Source organism: Xyrauchen texanus, chromosome 31, assembly GCF_025860055.1.
Source record: "Xyrauchen texanus isolate HMW12.3.18 chromosome 31, RBS_HiC_50CHRs, whole genome shotgun sequence".
Lineage (NCBI taxonomy): Eukaryota > Metazoa > Chordata > Actinopteri > Cypriniformes > Catostomidae > Xyrauchen > Xyrauchen texanus.
In genome coordinates, this window is record NC_068306.1 from 11996185 (window position 1) to 12009088 (window position 12904).

Here is a 12904-nt window from a genome sequence, read left to right on the forward strand (position 1 = left end):
AAACAACCCCTGTTGTGAAAAGCCCTATCCAAACAATTTTGACTTGACTTGAATAATTAGTATTGCTGCTAAAATTAATTATGATCGCATGCAGTGCATGAATACAGTGCACGCTGTTATCTGCAGAGCATTTAGGTGTATTTGATGAATTTTCCACGGTGTTAAATGTGTTCTTGCATGTTCTATTGCATGCATGTGTGAGGTTATGACATATGTGGCATGATAAATGCAGACGAATCTGCTTTCATGTTTGTGGACGCTTAGCAGCACTGGGGCATTGTAAACAGAGCTTGCTGACAAACAGGCACCCTGAAAACCATCTTCCATCTCTCTTCAGAACAGGCATATGGCCCGAAGATAAAATATACAACTCTCTCTGTATTTCTTTCCTTGGACTGCATCTGGATCACTTTAAACTGTCATCTCATCTAAATCCCATCATTCATCTAAAGGCAGCACACAAAACCTAAAAAATGTCTGAAACTTCCTCTGACATCATAATAATGATATTTATCTGAAATTATGGTAAAATTGCTGAGATGTATTGCTGTGTGAAAACGCAGGATGTCTGGTCAAATTGTACAGCAGTGCATAGAGAAATAGCTGGAGCAAAATTGTCACACACACTTCACAGCAGATTCCAATAATTTTCACATTCACACACACATGCAAGCACGTACGCACGCAGACACACACCAAAGAATTGCTCAAATGAAAGGAGTGGCAGCTAGACCAGCTGGACACATTGGACAGGTTCTAAATTAATTAATGGAAGAATAATATTTGTATATTTTATTTACAATTACCAATATACAATACACATTGATAAACTGTAATGTTTATCTACATATTATCCGAAAAATTTTCCACATATATAAGAACTACACAAACAATAAATAAGAATGTAGTTAATACTATTAACCAAAATTTTGATTTATGTAATCCATACAACTCCAGTGGTTTAATCAATGTCTTCTGAAGCAATCCAATTAGTTTTGGGTGAAAATAGACCAAAATACAACTTTTTTTACTATAAATTTTGACATCAGCAGTCTCCTTAGTGATCATGATTTAGAGCTTGATTACACTTCCTTGTAGCAACTAGTGCTCTGCGCATGTGTAAAGCACTAGGATATGTAATCAAGCTTGAAATCATGATCGCAAAGGAGACTGTGATGGCAAGATGTACAATGAAAAAGGTTCGGGTTCTCACCCAAAACCGGCTGGATCACTCTATAATACATGCGTTATAACACTGGAGTCTAATGGATTACTATTGTGCTGCCTTTTTGTGCTTTTTGGAGCTTCACCTTTTTGGTCACCATTCACTTGCATTATATGAACCTACATGAACATTTCATTCTTAAAATAATAAAAAAAAGGGTAAAAAAGTTATTATAAAAGATTTATAAAGAGAGAAACAAAGAGTGATACAAGAAAAAATTAAAGGATGGGGGTAAAATGAAGGTGTTAACTATACCTTCAGTCCCCCACACTTGGCTGCAGACCCCCGATCCACGCCCGTGATGTAGATGCCCAGAGAGTATTCAGCTCCCCCGCGAATCATGAGGCCCAGAGAACGCCCGTCATCCAGCACCAAATTCACCTGAAAAAGGGAACATGTAGATTTGTGGCTAATTAGTGGTTAATTTTGCAAACTAATACACTAGAGCAGGCACAGAGTACAATACAGTATATTGTGACGTTATAAGTTATGTGCAGTTATTAATATTAAATATACAACAGTTAGTTCCGGTCCTCGAATCTGATTGGACGAGAGACATTCCATGAGCACTGATGGTCTGACACCATCATCACTCTGACGCTTCACTGTGTGTGTATCACTCCGCCTGTGTTCATGTTGTTCTAAACTAAAGTGTAAGAGCAGTGCGTATGTGTTTAGAGCTACTATATAAGTCCCTCTTACATGTATTTTTTATTAAGTTTTTTTACATTACATATGTTAGCTAGCAGGGGGTGGCAAAATAACATTTTTGTGTGTAATATGAGCAGTTGGTGACGTGAAGTGAATCATTGTCAGTCATTGTTTACATACAACAGTTCTTCCTGATCGCTCGTATTACTACTACACGACTACAGCTAGAAAATTGCTTTAAACGGCTTTAAACTAACAACTTGAGCATTACGGCTCAGCTGAGAGATACAACAGACATATTAAGTACACAACTCAAGGTGCTTACCTCTTATTGGAGTTTCCACATTGGAGAAAAAGTACTGTTCAAAATGGCAGAGGACATTGCGGTTTCTATAGTGAAAGACTCTTGCGCACCAGCTATCATGAAATAGGGAGAATTACCACCACTTGGACAGCTATTTTTCCACTGAGAAAGCTGACCTTCAGAAAGCTGACAGCATCTCTGCTTGGGTGTGGCAAAAGGTGACCACACATGCTCTGTTGTCTCTCTCTCTCTCTCTCTATCTATCGGCCTATGGCCGATTTAGGGCCATATAGCACGATTGCTCGTGTGATATTGCTTAATTATAATTATAAAGTCAGATAACCGATATTTTCACAAAATAAACACCCCTACTCTAGTGTATGAATTTGCAAGTGTCTGCAGTACGCTACAATATCCAACACGAGATGGTAAATATCTAATATCAACAGATACTAATACTACATAAAAATTATTAAAAAGAAACACTAAAAATGGCCGATAACTGATATAGATTTGATTATATATCAGGATCTGTTGATATAGGACATATATATGTATCAGACAATGTTGGATATTTTACTGTGGACTGTCACAAGCTAATAGACTAGAGTAGGAATGTACAATTTCAGTTATCAGCCATTATTAGTGATATATTAATGTATCAGTATCTGTTGATATTGGATATTTACCAGCTAATGTTGGATATTTTACAGAAAACTCTCAAAAGTTAATACGCTAGAGTAGTGATGTACAATATATTGTGACATATCGGTTATTGGCAGTTTGTGATTTTTATGTGTTAGCATCAGATGATATTGGATATTTATCAGCCGATGTTAGATATTTTATAGTGAACTTTCACAAAGTATATTGTGACAGTACCTGTTATTAGTGATTTTTTAATGTGTCAGCATCTGTTGATATTGGATATTTATAAGCTGATGTTGGATATTTTACTCTGGTCTCATTTCCTGTTATTCAATAGGGGTTAAAAATCTAGAAAATAAAAATCTAGTGCAAATTTAAAGGCATAGCTTTAGATTATCTTTTGTACACATACACAAACATAAAAGTCCCAAACCATGCCACAAATAGCTGAAAAATTACAGCAACATGGATATTAAAATATTTCTCAATCACAACGCACACACAAAACGTGTTATTAAAATTTGCCTCTCAAACAAAGAGCAGCTATTATTGCCTCACAACTATAATTTCTGACTCTAACAACCATTATGCCTCTTACACCCTGTACATCCATACTTAAAAGTGATTGTAATAAACCAGCAGAAGAACTAATGTGACTCCCCCTGCACTCTTGTGATTACAATGCATCCAGGAATCCCCACAGAGCCAATCACACTGTTCTGCCCACAGCGTAACTAGAGCGCCTGTGCACTGTGGGAGATCAATGCAGCAGAGCAGCATCTCGTCCAAACACCAGCACCCACCAAAAAGCACCTTCCACCCACTAACACGCTGCTGACAAAGTTAGCACTAGCCATCCCTGAAAGGATGTGTAGGGCAATACAGCATTTCTGTGTGTGTCGTTGTTCATAATGGCACACATTTATAAATGCAATGTGAATGTTCCTCTTTGTAAAAAGCACCCTGGTGGCTAAATAGATTTTGGCTTCCAACAGAGCTTTCCATGCTTACTGTAACTTTTGTTCTTTACCCTGGAATTTATCAGAATTACCCTGCAAATTGCTTTGCCGAGATGTGAGAGTGAGCAAATGGGCTATAAATCAAGACGGAGATTTTTGCTGCGCTGAGCAGTACTGATGAAGTTGGCATGCTACACTTGTGCCCTTGCTTCCTCTGTAATGCATCCACCGTCTGCTGGGCAGAGGGAGAGCGCACGCTCCCCAATAGCCTAGGGAGATTTACACCTAGGTGAACAGCTCATAAAACTTTCCCTATAATCCCATTTAACAAAATTTGGCACACAGATGAGAACACAGGACAATATAGTGGGATGAGTTACAGTGCTTGGGCAAATTTGGAGGAGATGATAAGGACCAAAAAGGTCTATAATACTTGGAGAGAGCTATCTGTTAGCATTCCCATTTATATCAATGGAAGCTGCTCGACTGGTCTATGTGAACAGCAGTAGTCTTTGAGCCAGTCACCAAAGCTGGAAAATCTATTTGACAAATCACTTTGAAAACACGCAGTCCCAAACCTTTCACTTATGACTATCCTTGGTTGTGAAATGAAAAGAGACAACCAAAAATAAATAAGTAAAATAGCACTGACAAAACGATGGAACCACTTACGGGGAGGTAGTGTATTTTCTGAAATAATTTTATGGTACCTCGCAAAAGTTTTGCAGTGTCTCACAAAAGGTTTTGCGCGCTCCCTTGCAATAGTTTGCATTTTCTCATAATACGTGGTGCGTTCCCTCTCAATACATTTTGCATTGCCTCGCAATAGCAATAGCTTCTCGATCCCTTAAAAAAATTAAAGGGTTAGCTCAGCCAAAAAATTTAAATCATTGACTCACCTCATGATATCCCAGGTGTGTATGACTTTCTTTCTTCAGTAGAACACATTTGAAGAAAAATATCTCAGCTCAGTAGGTCCTTAAAATACAAGTAGATGGTGATCAGACTTTTGAAGCTCCAACAATCACAGATAGTCAGCATAAACGTCATTGATACGACTCCAGCGCTTAAATTAATGTCTCTTTAAGTGACACGATCACTTTTGGTGTGAAAAAGATAAATATTTAAAATGTATTACTTTTTAACTATAATCCATCGCTTCCGGTAAGCAGCGGTATGCGAGTGTGATGTAATCACGGTGGCATGTGAGACATGAGATCTGACACATGTGGGACACAACCAGAAGAGCAGCACTGTTTACAACTGAGTAGGAGGAACGCTATACAGAAGCTTCAATGGTTTTAGTTTAGATCTGTAGTTATCAGTTTCTTTACTCACCATGGTGCATTTGTGTGCTTATCCTGGATGTCTCAGCCAAGAGGAGAACGTGAGATTACGTCCATACATGGCAATGCCAAGACGTCACACGAGAGACCACGTAAACTCTCGTGAAGCTTACCGGAAGGTTACATAAAATATTGGTCTTTGTTTAAGAAAACATTAATTTAACCGCTGGAGTCGTATGGATGAATTTTATGCTGACTGTCTGTGATTTTTGGAGCTTCTAATGTCGGATTAACATCCACTTGCATTTTAAGGACCTACTGAGCTGAGATATTTTTCTTAAAATGTGTTCTGCTGAAAAAAGAAAGTCATGCACACCTGGGATATCATGAAGGTGAGTAACTGATGAGAGAATTTTCATTTTTGGTGAACTATCCCTTTGACCAACGTTTTACTACAGTTACCACAGTTGAACTACTGCATTTGTAGTAAAGCCACGGTACATTTTGTGGTCATGGTTTTACTACTGTAATCATAGTTCAACCATGGACTTTGTAGTAAAACCGTGGTAAAAATAGAGGAAAACCAAAAACATGGTTACTACAGTTTTACTATAGTAACAGCCAGGTAGATATGTGGTACAAATATTATGTTTTTTAAAATCAGTGATTCATACCAAAATAATATAAATACAAATAAATAAAAAGGAAAGAAAGAAAGAAAAAACATGTCCTTATGAACATTAACGTTGCTTATACAGAAGTAACCATAAATGTGGTAATAATAATGTATTATTATTTTTTAATTTTTTTTTTGTAGAAATAATTTTTAAAAGCATGTAGATGAACCAAAAATGTACTATGCTACAGTAATATTGTTACTGTAGTAAAACCATGGTACATTTTCTGATTAGTGTGGTTTTACTACAATCACCATAGTTGCATGGTTATTGTAGCAAAGCCATGGTTAATTTCCATAACAATGTGATTGCCAGGGAACCCAAAATAATTGCGAGGGAAGACAAAACTTATTGCGAGGAAATGCAAAACTATTTCAGAAAACAGAACCCGTCCTTGTACTGTGAAATGTAGGCAAGTATTTTTATTTTAATGTTGCCTGCACAACATTTTTGTCACAATACACAAAATTTTTTGAATGACCATCAATGGAGAATGATCCTTTTTGTGTCCAGATGGCATAGCTATGGCGCCTATCAGCCTATACCATGCTAACCAGCTAAACCCTGACCCCTTGCTGAAGACTGTAATGATATAAACCTACTAAAAGTTTTCAAAGAGACGAGAAGGTTCTCACATTTAAAAGGAGGCAAAATGGATTCAATTTGTTTTCTGTGGTCTAAAACAAGTGTAGAGTGATTGATTGGTTAATTTGTCCAACCAACAGTGAGCGTTCATAGGACCCTAGGCAAATAGAAAATAAGGTGCAAACAAAATGATTTTCCTTACCCTTCATTTACTTATATATTTATTTAATTTATATGGTTTAAAATTCATAACGGAGCACTTGCGTCCAACTCCAGACATCTCAGTTTCGTTCAGGTCTGATGGAGACTCTGGGGAATAGACTGATGTATTGGGTGCCGCTTAATGTTTCATACATATTCAATAATTGCCTGATTAAAAGAAGACCAACATGCTAATCCTCTGGTTTGTATTCACCTCTAATAGACGGTATTGTTCAAAATGGAAATGCACCTCCGTCAAGGGTTTATATGTTTACCAGTAAGATTGTTATAACATGCAAATAGAAGACACACACACAAAATGAACCCATACATACACACACTAATCTTGTTACTTCTAGTACTAACAAGTAATTTTATCCAAAGTGATTTGCAGTAGAGTAACTACAGATGGTGGGTTGTTGTTTTCTGAGGGATTCAAACCAAAAGTTTGTATTGGTTACCATACCAGATCTGTACGCAAATACCCCAAACCAGTGACCGTAATTTTGCCAAGTAGGACATGTTCCTGGATCAACATCATTGATGATGGTGGTACAACATTTATATCAACCAATCAGATTTTAAAGATAGGTTGTATGACATCACTTGAACATAGCAACAAATGAGCCAAAATTCCTACATTACATGGTAATGTAAGTTGTTTAGCAAATGCATGCAGAGACAGGTGTGTAAAAAAGGTGTCGATTAAGGGACATATTTCACTTGGCGGAATCACAATGACCATGGCAACTATATCAACTCCACTTTCGTCAACTAATCAAATCCAAATATCACCAAATTCTTACCAGTCAATTGGAAAAATGTCCCAAGTGAGAACTCATAAAACTAATCCAGCAACTGGCTGTAGTTTATAAATCCTTGTCTAAACCCCCCAAAAATACGATACTACCCATTAGCTACCGGAGATGATCTAAAATAGATTAGCCCATAGATGTGTGAGAGTGACAGTAGATAAATTATGACTTATAGAAAAGGGCAGCAATCCAATAGCACGCTGATGTCAAAGAGATTATAATCAGATGGCATAGGCAAGACAAAGAGCCTTGGTTTACGGAAATAACGCCATATGCTGTGTATCATGGCAGACAAGGCTAATTCTTCATCTGCAACAGCTCTTATGCACCAGTGAAATCTCATCTCCATAATAATGACACACTCAACCTATACTGAAGAAGAGCTCTTAAATTTCACAAGAGCTGAAAATCGACAACCATTAATTAAAGCTGATGAGCTGTAAACAATGCAAACTTTTACATCGAGTGTTTAAACTCTCTTTAGCATTTTCTTTAAGAGCTAAACTGTTCATCATGACCTGGGAGGGAACATATGCTAATTATCGAAGTACTCCATCCATACAGTTTTTGAACAACTATGTCACTTTCACTGAGTCAAAGCACTAACAATTGAAGCCTAGCATGCGAGCGGGCATGCGCATCTATCAAACTGTTCCGAAAGTATAACAATAATACTTAAACTACACTCACCTTAAGGATTATTAGGAACACCATACTAATACTGTGTTTGACCCCCTTTCGCCTTCAGAACTGCCTTAATTCTACGTGACATTGTTTCAACAAGGTGCTGAAAGCATTCTTTAGAAATGTTGGCCCATATTGATAGGATAGCATCTTGCAGTTGATGGAGATTTGTGGGATGCACATCCAGGGCATGAAGCTCCCGTTCCACTACATCCCAAAGATGCTCTATTGGGTTGAGATATGGTGACTGTGGGGGCCATTTTAGTACAGTGAACTCATTGTCATGTTCAAGAAACCAATTTGAAATGATTCAAGCTTTGTGACATGGTGCATTATCCTGCTGGAAGTAGCCATCAGAGGATGGGTACATGGTGGCCATAAAGGGATGGACATGGTCAGAAACAATGCTCAGGTAGGCCGTGGCATTTAAACGATGCCCAATTGGCACTAAGGGGCCTAAAGTGTGTCAAGAAAACATCCTTCACATCATTACACCACCACCACCAGCCTGCACAGTGGTAACAAGGCATGATGGATCCATGTTCTCATTCTGTTTACGCCAAATTCTGACTCTACCATCTGAATGTCTCAACAGAAATCGAGACTCATCAGACCAGGCAACATTTTTCCAGTCTTCAACTGTCCAATTTTGGTGAGCTCTTGCAAATTGTAGCCTCTTTTTCCTATTTGTAGTGGAGATGAGTGGTACCTGGTGGGGTCTTCTGCTGTTGTAGCCCATCCGCCTCAAGGTTGTGCATGTTGTGGCTTCACAAATGCTTTGCTGCATACCTCGGTTGTAACGAGTGGTTATTTCAGGCAAAGTTGCTCTTCTATCAGCTTGAATCAGTCGGCCCATTCTCCTCTGACCTCTAGCATCAACAAGGCATTTTCAGCCCACAGGACTGCCGCATACTGGATGTTTTTCCTTTTCACACCATTCTTTGTAAACCGTAGAAATGGTTGTGCGTGAAAATCCCAGTAACTGAGCAGATTGTGAAATACTCGGACCGGCCCGTCTGGCACCAACAACCATGCCACGCTCAAAATTGCTTAAATCACCTTTCTCTCCCATTCTGACATTCAGTTTGGAGTTCAGGAGATTGTCTTGACCAGGACCACACCCCTAAATGCATTGAAGCAACTGCCATGTGATTGGTTGATTAGATAATTGCATTAATGAGAAATTGAACAGGTGTTCCTAATAATCCTTTAGGTGAGTGTATATCAAATGTTAGACTGACAATGGTGTTATAAAATCGGTTTTACAATCTTTCAGCTCATGCCTGTTTAATACAGTTTTTCATGTCCAAACTCTTAAAATATAGTGTAACATCAAATAATGTCCCTGACAATCAGTGCTGTAGTTGTTTTATGAAACAAAAAAATCCTGATATCTGTGTTAAAATATCTATAGGTCATGGTTTATTTTTCAACTATTATTATTATTATGTTTATATTTTCAATTGAATTTATGATCTTATTTGTCTTGGTATTTTTCCACCTGTTGTCGGTGAGTGATTTTAAAGTCACTGCATAATTGTCCGGTGGAATAAGTTGGGAGAGGATAAAATGTTTGGATTTAGATTTTTTGAACACGTCGTTATTTTGATTACATTTTTGTTTCATTTGAAGTGTAATTTGAATTTAGAAATATAATTTTTTTTTCATTTAGTCATGTTTCAATAAAGGAATGTAATTTTTCTAAATACAAATCCACAGGTACTGTAGAAGCGAAGTGTGTGCCGATACAATCACTCTTACTAGCCATGGTTTGTGTGTCAGCAGATGAAAATAATTAATAATACTTATATTCTTTATAATTTTATGGAGCCTACATCCAAATTCTGGTGAAAACCATATTTTCCATGTGTATAAATGAAGGGTGCCACTGTTATAGAAATATGCCTGACATTCATCAAGCACGCAGTTAATACACAAAAGAACATCATTTTCTATGCTTCTAATTCATTGCATACAATCCATTTACACCACCAACTGTTTATGAATGTGCTGTCTTTTTTTATATCGCTGGTGCTGAATGGACTATGTAATAATATGCAGAGACTGCCATTACTGGACCCAGCCCATTAGTGCATTGCACGTGTGATTTCGCCAAACCCACTTGTGCCTAGACTTAGCACGTACTTGTGCAAAAATACCAAAATTTCATGGCCATGCCCACAAACTTTGCGCTTACATTTTATGGCATAGCATATCACTTTGTGCTCTTAAAATAGAGACCTTAAAGTGAAAAAGGAGTTTTTGAAACTTTGGTCTGTTCTCACCCAAAACTGATTAGATTTCTTCAGAAGACATGCACTGAAATCATATGGATTACTTTTATGCTGCCTTTATGTTCTTTTTAAAGTTCTGGCCAACATTCACTTGCAATGTATGGCCCTACAGAGATGAGATTTACTTCTAAAATTCTTGGTTTGTGTTACGCATAAGAAAGTAATGAACATCTGGGATGGCATGAGGGTGAGTAAATGATGAGAGAATTTTCATTTTTGGGTGAACTATCCCTTTGACACCTGGTTTCAATTGAAAGCCTATTACTGTAAATACGCTTGAAGTTCATTTTTATGCACTGAGTGATGAGTCAAAAATGTTCCTTGTGGTAATCGATAGCATGTCTATTAAGTTGAAAATAAGACAGAATATACCTTTAAGGATATAAAGTTTACTTAAAAACTTTAAGTAACTTTAATCCCATACAAATCATTTCACAGAAGTTATAGAGTGCACATTTACAACAAACATGGCCTGAACTTTTTCCTCACCTTTTTCTCATCGCCATCCTGCAGAAGCTGCATGTGACTGCGGCCCTGACTGTTGGATCTGCGCAGGGTGGCACTGCGATGCTCTACCAAAAGGTCAGGGGGCGGGGACACACTGCGGCCCTGCGGATCCACCCAGGTGTAGACATGATTTGTGACATAACCGCCTGGGATCCGGCCCACAGACTGGACTGACATGGAAAGCTTTTTACTGCCCTTCAGGACCTACGAGAGAGTTTAAGAAAGTTACAATCAGGCTATGTTCGGCATGGAGTATTGGATTACTACTTACAGTATGCTGAGCATTATACAATCTATCCTGCCTACAATTACAAAAACATAAACCTCTGTAAACAGTCTGTATTAGTCTACAATAAACATACCAAACAGCAGTATGCTATATTTGTTTTAACATGACCTCACTATATTGTAATGTTTTATTCAGCTTGTAAGGCGGGAGGTGGAAAATTGTGTCTTTTTCATCTATATTTTTTATTTATTAAAATCTCTTAAAGGAACCTCTCTGGTTGTAATATTGTTTATATATGTATATGTCATATCACACAGTTGGTCATGAGATGTGATAAGAAATAATGAGATTTGATTAGATTTGAACATAGCAGTCATATTAGAGTGTTTTATTAATTAATTGATTTGCGTGTGAATCACAAATTACATTTCGTTCTGTTCGTCACACATTTGGAAGACTTTGAATACAGTGAATTAATGGTTTTATGTTGTTTTGTTATATTTAACGAGCTTCACAGAGTCACTTTTTTAGTTGCAAATAAACTACAAAACAATTAAGCATAGTTTGGTAATTAAATATGCTATTCTGAACATAACCTCAGTCTACTGTGTATGTTATGTGATTGGACATAGAGAAAGTTATAGGAACGTTGAGGTACTTGTGCGAAAATGTTAACTTTTCCACTCCATATGATAAAGTGCTCCATCGACCATGCACACATACCAGAAGCTCAGAGAAAACAAATAAACACTCACATGGGCGGAACTCCACTGTGACACCATACAACTAACAATGGAACGTGGCGATGAACTGAAAGCCCCTGTGGTGTGCGCCTCATTGGCCACTGATCGCCTGCTATGCTTACGATCACTCGGCAGATCAAGTGTAGTAGCACTCGCACTACGGGACACCACGAATTCTGCTGAGTGTGAAATGACACAGTTCTCACTTCTAAAACACACACACACACACACACACACACACACACACACACACACACACTATGCTGGCATTAAACTTCACATCCCACATTAATTCGCTCACTGGCATACGGGACTCCCAGCAGCCCCTATGGACCCAATGCAGGACCCCCTTAACAGCGATATGAACCAAATCATAATGGTTAAATTTGCCTATGTAGACTGATTTTTACCCTGTGTAGAAGCCACCATCAAAGCAGCAAATAAAGATTGTTTACACAGATTTTTCATGCTACAAACTCTGCATACATGTTTTAACATAGAGTCACAATTGTGTGAAACAATGTATCATACGCTCAAGTGCTGATTATTGATTTGCCGAATAAATGATGCATGCCAGTTGTCGTGACGGAGCAGCTAAAGACAGTGTAGGAGACTTTTTAAGCTTGAGCTTTGCTGTAATGCAAAGGAAAGTTTTCGGAAAGGAGCTCGATTCTAGAATCACAGAATTTATGTCACAGTCAAGCGTTTATTTACTGATTCTAAGGGGTCATTCATACTGAATGTGCTTTTGCATTGATCAGTGATGTTTTTCAATTGTTTTTCTATGTAAACATGCACCAGATGGACATCTTTGTCTCTCTGTTTTTTGCCCAGCATTTTGCAATCTAGAAAGATCAACTGAAAATATTTCAGCTCAGAAAAGGATAAGTAAAAGATGAAAGTATTTAAGAGAGAGGGCTATGTTGCAAAGTCACAGTATTTTGTCACAAGTCTTAAATATCCATGTATATCAATCAATCAATCATTCAAATATCTCTTGGTAATAGATTTCTATGTTAGTTTTATAAACATTTTCAAAGAACAGTCAATTTCATATATTTTTTGTTCACTAGTTTCTAGACTGGGGTCTCAAATT

General features: G+C 37.6%; 1 protein-coding gene across 1 annotated transcript in view; it reads right to left on the minus strand.

Moving 5' to 3' along the window:
- The window catches only part of LOC127624592 (whirlin-like), a 123558-nt gene that overhangs the window by 54173 nt on the left and 56481 nt on the right, over positions 1–12904 (minus strand). The window contains exons 2-3 of the mRNA XM_052099376.1: positions 10819–11040; positions 1481–1606 (exon numbers count right to left, since the gene is read on the minus strand). Coding sequence (XP_051955336.1) covers positions 1481–1606; positions 10819–11040 — 348 coding nt within the window. The remainder of the gene's footprint in view (positions 1–1480; positions 1607–10818; positions 11041–12904) is intronic.